This window comes from Geotrypetes seraphini, chromosome 2 (genome assembly GCF_902459505.1).
Source record: "Geotrypetes seraphini chromosome 2, aGeoSer1.1, whole genome shotgun sequence".
Taxonomy (NCBI): Eukaryota; Metazoa; Chordata; class Amphibia; order Gymnophiona; family Dermophiidae; genus Geotrypetes; species Geotrypetes seraphini.
Genome location: NC_047085.1, coordinates 402,116,187 through 402,123,102, shown reverse-complemented (window position 1 = coordinate 402,123,102; position 6,916 = coordinate 402,116,187). Strand labels below are relative to the sequence as shown.

At 41.6% G+C, this 6,916-nt stretch overlaps 1 protein-coding gene across 1 annotated transcript; it reads right to left on the bottom strand.

Moving 5' to 3' along the window:
• Positions 1 to 2,818: 2,818 nt before the first annotated feature.
• LOC117354091 (E3 SUMO-protein ligase KIAA1586-like) lies at positions 2,819 to 5,409 on the bottom strand. Its single transcript, XM_033930945.1, has 2 exons — positions 5,401 to 5,409; positions 2,819 to 5,238 (listed from the first exon to the last, which is right to left on the bottom strand). The coding sequence occupies exon 2, from the start codon at positions 5,203 to 5,205 to the stop codon at positions 3,181 to 3,183; it is 2,025 nt and encodes a 674-aa protein (XP_033786836.1). The 5' UTR covers positions 5,206 to 5,238; positions 5,401 to 5,409; the 3' UTR covers positions 2,819 to 3,180.
• Positions 5,410 to 6,916: the final 1,507 nt, after the last annotated feature.

Genomic DNA, 6,916 nt, shown 5'->3' with positions numbered 1-6,916 from the left:
TTACCAGGCGTCATCAACAGTTCAAGGTGTGTTATAATAAAACATAATTCAATCCCTCCCCTCCCAGTCTAATACATAAGCCATGGGATACAGTTTTCCCTTCCAAACTCCGACCCGCTGAATCATAAATCATTTATATATCAAGAAGTCCTCTGTCCGAAGAGCCAAGTTTTATTTGCATTTCTGTTGCTATTTCCACATGTTGAGAAAGTTAAATGCTTTAGATTGAGGATAAAAGAACTGATGTGCCAAAGGTGTATTATAATTTAACAACTACATCAACCCCTATTAGCGTTTTTAGTGCCGGCCGCCGCAATAACAGCTCTGACACTCATAGAATTCCTATGAGCATCCGAGCTGTTACAGCTGCGGCCGGTGCTCAAAACTAGTGCTGCCTGATTCAGGAAAAAAAAAATTCGATTCGATTCGATTCAGTCTATTGAATTGGTTTTTTGATTCGATTCAATTTGATTTTCCTGCCCAATTGGGTGTTTTTTCCAAACATCCTGGTGGGTTTATTTTATAGCCTCTTCACCCCCTTTGCCTTCTCCTAACCACACTGGTGCTGTAGTGTAAACAAAATAAACAAACAAAAAAGACTTTTCTTCTCTGTGTTAAATCCTAGCTCACGTTTGCGGTCTAACAAAAGCTCTGGCAGGATACAATATGTCAGATTTGAAAAGTGTAATCACAAAACAGAAAATAAAATTATTTTTTCTACCTTTTGTTGTCTGGTCAATATTCAAATCTTGTTGGTCCCAGGCTCTGGTTTGCTTCTGATAACTTGCTTGTCAGGGTCTTCTTCTTTCTTCTTTCTCCATGCTAAACATCCATCTACCATCTCTTTCCTCCCCTTCCATTTCCCTTCCCTCCCCCGGAGGTCTGGCATCTTTCCTTTTTTTCGTCTCCCTCCACAGATCCACCTTTTCTCAACTACCCTTTAATCCAGCATCTCTCCCTCTTTCCCCACCACCCCAGGGTCCACCATCTCTCCCTTTCTTTTCCCAACTACCCTCCTATCCAGTATCTCTATTCCCCCTCCACACCATCCCTTGTGTCCAACTTCTCTCCCTTTCTGTTCCTTCCCTCCCTAAATCTCATTGTCCCTTGGTGTGGATGGAGAATTTTGTGACTAAAATAATTTTGAAAAGGGCCTTCTTTTCTCCATCAGCGAAAGTGGGGGAGGGGGGCGAGGGGGGAGGGTCAGGCGAATCGGGAAGCCGATTTGTTTTTGTTTTGAACTGATTTGAATAAAATTCACCCGAAGTGAATCGGGCAGCACTACTCAAAATACAAGCGCGGCCTTGTAAAGGATGGGGTTAATGCTCTATGAACAAGGCCCTTGACTCTGATAAATGTACATCGTATAGCTTATATGCCAGTGGATTACGAGGATTCTTATTAAGATGTGTTAGAGTCCTAATAAGAACATAAGAATAGCCTTACTGGGTCAAACCAATGGTCCATCAAGCCCAGTAGCCTGTTCTCACGGTGACCAATCCAGGTCACTAGTACCTGGCCAAAACCCAAGATGTAGCAATATTCCATGCTACCGATCCAGGGCAAGCAGTGGCTTCCCCCATGTCTTTCTCAATAACAGACTATGAACTTTTCCTCCAGGAACTTGTCCAAACCTATCTTAAAACCATCTACGCTATCCGCTCTTACCACATCCTCTGGCTAAGCGTTCCAGAGCTTAACTATTCTCTGAGTGAAAAATATTTCCTCCAATTGGTTTTAAAAGTATTTCACTGTAACTTCAAGTGTCCCCCCTAGTCTGTGTAATTTTTGATGGAGTGAAAAATCGATTTACTTGTACCTGTTCTACTCCACTCAGGATTTTGTAGACTTCAATCATATCTCCCCTCAGCCATCTCTTTTCCAAGCTGAAGAGCCCTAACCTTTTTAGTCTTTCCTCATATGAAAGGAGTTCCAACCCCTTTACCTCTTTAACGTGTGTTAAAGTGCAACAATGCACAATAGTTTACTATAAAGCAAGCTATTATAAGGTACTACAGGATACATAGCAATGATATGCACAGCATGTAAATGCATGCAAAACTGCTCATTACTAGGTAAATTGTATAACACAACTTACCATAGACAATACAAGCCATGTTATTCCTGGATTTTTCTTGTGGTATTTTTCTTTCTTGGGAGTATCAGACTGCAACTTTGCTCCCAGGTGCTTTTAAATGGGCTGATAAGCAATACTCAAAGCTGCTCTGCTTGCCCTTCACCTCAGTATCCCCTCCTAATACCATACACCCATGCCACCTAATTTCAGGCCCTCCTGAAACCCCCTATCACCCAAAGCCTCGCTACCCCCCATACCAAAGATCCCCCAAGCATAACTGACACATTCCTTGGTGTCTAGTTGGACTGGGGCAGAAGTGAACCCAATCACTCCTGCCTCTTGTTGGTGGTAGGTTCAAAATGGCACTGGCGACCAGTGTTCCCTCTAAGCGGGCGGGTGTTGTGAGCAAACTTTTTTCACTGTGAGCTAAAAATATCGGGCGCCAGCAAGTTATGAGCCAAATAAATATGTTGTCAAAGTTGCTGATACATGAGGACGAGGTATTCAAAGGAATTTTAGGCCTACACGCTAAATTAAATAACGTTAAATAATATTTTTAAGAACACAAAACAACGCATTAATTCTTGAAAGTACAAAATTCTTTATTTATTTTTTTTTTTTTACCAGAAAAACTCAAATTTATTTTAAAACAGTCTACAGAAATTGTAGGGATGAAATGATATCTTAATAAATGTTTTACAACAAATGTAGTTATGTCTGTTACATCCATATGTGTAAACTGTAAATTAAAAACAGTCCAGAAGACAATACGTTTGATGCTTTCAATTTCTAGACAATCTATCAATTCCAGCTTCTACACAAAAGTATAAATACATTAAAACAAAATATTGAAAACCATTTTATTGGGCACAAAGTTTGCCTTCAGTGAGAAGAGTTCACTCAATATGTTGTAGAATAATTGTTGTGAAACTGGAATGGAATCAATTCTTCACTCAAGTTAGATATCATCAATATCTTCATCATCATCCCCAATATCATCAAACTTGATTTCATCGTCATCACCGGGGCCAAATGTGTCCGTTTCATTGATTTTAGCATGTTCTGGAAGTTCTCCATAGGCTTTTAGGCTCCAAAATTCTTTATTAAGATTGTTCTCTTCTGCCTTTTTCTGATTTCCAAAAATTGTAAACACTGTCTATGTTTACATTATTTCCTGTGGCTAAATAAAGTTTGATTCTAATTAGGCATTCCAAATGTTCTACTCTTAACTTATTACGAGTCTTTGTCTTTATAGCATTCATCAAGCTAAATCCTCTCTCACAATCGGCACTTGAAGCCTGAAAGGTGCAACACACGTCTAATAGAGCATTTAGTCCACTGAACTGTTTATGCTGCTGAGCAAAATTGTACATTTCCTGAAGCGTTTGTATAGCTCCTGCTTTTACTTTTTCAGCAATAATATATTTGAACTCCGAATATTCTGAAATAAGCTGCCTTTTGAAACAATGTTCATCATCTTTGTTCATTAACAGAAAATAACGGTTAGATAATCGTGAAAATTGTTCGTTTCCAAATGTAAATTCCTCTAAGTTGGACGGATTTGAGATACAGTCTTTGTCGAAAACACGCCAGTCCTCTAATTCATTGTCAGGAAATCTTTTGTCCATATGATCACAAGTTTGTGTAATAAATGTAAGAATATGATCTGTTTTAATTACAGAATTACAAGATGAAATGAGAGTTTCAACATTTTCATTGAAATGTGGTTTTTCTCCCAGATATTGAGATCTGAGTTTCCTTAATTTGGCTTTAGTGAACTGGAATGCATCCAAAGGTGCCAAACAACTCTTCTGAAGAAGCTTACACAGTGATCCAAGCTCCTCAAGAACATCGCAGAGAATAAATAGCGCAACTTTAAATTCCAGATTACTCAATTTAGTCAGGCAGTATTTGTGCACGGGATCATTGTCTTCTTCCACCTGTTCTTGACAATATTCTAACAGGATGTCATAATTTCTAACCACTGCACTTACAGCAAAGTGCCGAGACAGCCACCTAACATCATGTATAGCTTTAAATGAAATGACATCTGATTCTGCAGCATTAGCAATATCCTCCAGTTTGGCTTTTCGTACGCTCGATCTACTGAAAATCGTATACACGGTGCGTATTAGAGTTTCGATCTCTTTCATGAATGGGATCGTTTTCCATGCATCGTCTATGCCTAGATCTTCGCGGTGAGCTACACAGTGTTGCTCTAGAAGATGAGGAACTGATTGACGTAACTTTGCAGCTACACCATTATGCTTCCCAAGCATGACTGATGCTCCATCGGACGTGAACATGACCATACGACTGAAATCTAAATCGTTCTCACTATAAAACTGCTTTATAGCATCAACTATAGCTGTGCTGTCACAAGCAGTTAGATGTTTGATGCCAGCAAAAACTGTCTCATGAATGTTGCTGCCACTTCTTCTAAATTTAATGTATATTATGAGCATTTTCGAAACAGAAATATCAGTACTTTCATCAATTATTAGGGTATGAAAAGGAGACCTCCGGATTTCTGTAAATGTTTCCCGTTTAACAATGGCATTTATGCAGTCAAGGAACTCGAAAGCATAGTTTTTGCTTCTCCAGCTATCAGGTATTTTTACGTATTTAGCCATGTGATTGTTAAATTCCTGGACGGATAGCATGGACAAATTCAACTTTACCGCTAGCAATATATTATCAATTAAAATGTTAACTTCCTCTGGACTTGATTTATATCTCTGTGCGTATTCGATTCTGTTGTTCCGACTATCGGGAGTTTCTTTCAAGAAATTCATTAGAAAACCTCGGCTTTGATTGTGAAGCTTTTGAACCGCTTCTAAATGAGAATTATGATTCAGATGACGCTTTAAATAATCAATTTTCCACTCAGACCAAGTCTTCCCTGTGCTCCATTCTCCGTTAACACCTGCTTTTCGGCATAGGGAGCAAATTAATGCGTTGTCCGTGTCGCTATATTCGAATATTTCTTTCATCGCCACTGTTTTCCGTCCACTCGCGTGCGGCAACGTGGTGTCAACCAAAAACTCGGTCAGCCATTCCTTCTTAAATTGGCTGCGCTTTTTCTTTGTGCTGCTACCAAACTCTTCATTCTCTTTACGCTTCGACATTTTCGAATGGATGTAAAAATTATTTGACTGAATCTATGGAAGATCACAAAAGAAAGTTTATGCACACGCTTCAAACGATCTAAACTTGAAAAGAACTTGCTTCATGCATGTATAGATAAACAATGGCGCTCGTGCGGCCTCAGTTTTGTAGCACCCCCACCCCGACGTCCGATTCCTCCCCCAGCCTCCCCTTACCTTTGCGACGCGTGTAATATAAAGCTGTTTGAGGATGCGGTTAAAATGAACAATTTCTCTTACACAAGGAGGTTTCCAGATCTCACCCAATGACTATATCCCCAAACTCTCAACATGCTTCATTTCTTGCAGCTGGCTCCTTTGTTTTAACACTAACAAGTCCCGCCCTCCCATGTTTGGTCCTTCTCTCTCTCTGTTTTCATCTGATTTTTACGAAGTCAATATTTAAACACTGCAGTTGGCGTTTGTTGTACACATCAGCCGTGACATTTCATTTAATCACAGATTAAATAGTGCTGCAATTTGGGAAGCAAACAGCACTGAATATTCATGCAGAGTGGACTGTACTATTTCTATCTGGAAATGTTACTGGCTAACGGTAGGGCAGATTTTGTTTTTGCAGTCCTAAGTTTATCTGGGATATTTATCCAGATAGTGGGACCTCGCGGCCCACCTCCAAACCCTTACCTCCAGCGGACACCGGCACCGGTTGAGATGAGCAGGAGGCTGGCGGCAGAGAGCAGTAGCAGCCGGAACAGGAAGTACTCCTTCAGGGTCGGGTCGCGAATGTTTAAGGACCGTAGGGTGGAGCTGGGGGGGGGGGGGGAGTAAAGGGCACCTCCATGCTATTGGCCTCAGTTGGCAGAAGGGCCGTGGGGCTGCTCTCCCTCCCACCACACTGCAACTGTTTACAACCACCTCTTCCGGCCTCTCTCCCATTGGCCCACGTCACGGACATTGCTCGGTGTGTCGGGCTGGCTTCTCCGCACAACGCGTTAGCCGGACGTTGGAGAGAAGCACTGGAGCTTCCCCCGCTGCCAAATTGGAACGCTTCTCCTGACGTCGCCCCGGTAATTTTTGCGCTAGGTTTGAATGTTGGCAGCGTGGTGGTGTGTGCGCTGTGACGAGAAACTTGTGCGCTGCGATGTATTATTTTGTGCGCCAGCGCACGTCAGCGCAGCTTAGCGGGAACACTGCTGGCGACCCCTAGTGATAGTATTATGAGTCTATACTGCAGCTTGACTCTTAATGGTAGTACCACGAGACTACTAGGAGTTGCTGGTACCGTTTAGAACCTAGCACTAGTAAGGAACATGAGAAACTGGGGATCATGTCTGCCCTGACCCCACTAGACACCAGGGTTTTGGCAGATAGGCTTGGAGGGGAGGCTTCAGGGGAGCTCAGGAATTGGGAGAGGCCTTGAGGGGGGTCTCACTTGGAAGCACAAGCAGCATTATTCTTGTACCAGAAAAGTGACTAACATGTGGTACTGAAATAAGCAGTTTAATCACCCCTGTGACAAAATTAAGGTGTAGTGAGAGCCTGACTTATAACCACACCTTACTAACTATGCCCCCCCAGGGTCAATACAGTGGCACATGATAAATAGATATGAAACATGCTAATAAGAGCATAAGAATTGCCAGATGAATTTGGTGGACCTTTGGTCTGAGCCAAATACCTTGTTTCCAACAGTGGCTAATTCAGGTCACACATAGTTTCAAGTTTCAAGTTT

Coding starts and splice junctions, on each gene's coding strand:
- LOC117354091 (XM_033930945.1), bottom strand. CDS start 5,205: ATGTCGAAGCGTAAAGAGAATGAAGAGTTTGGTAGCAGCACAAAGAAA.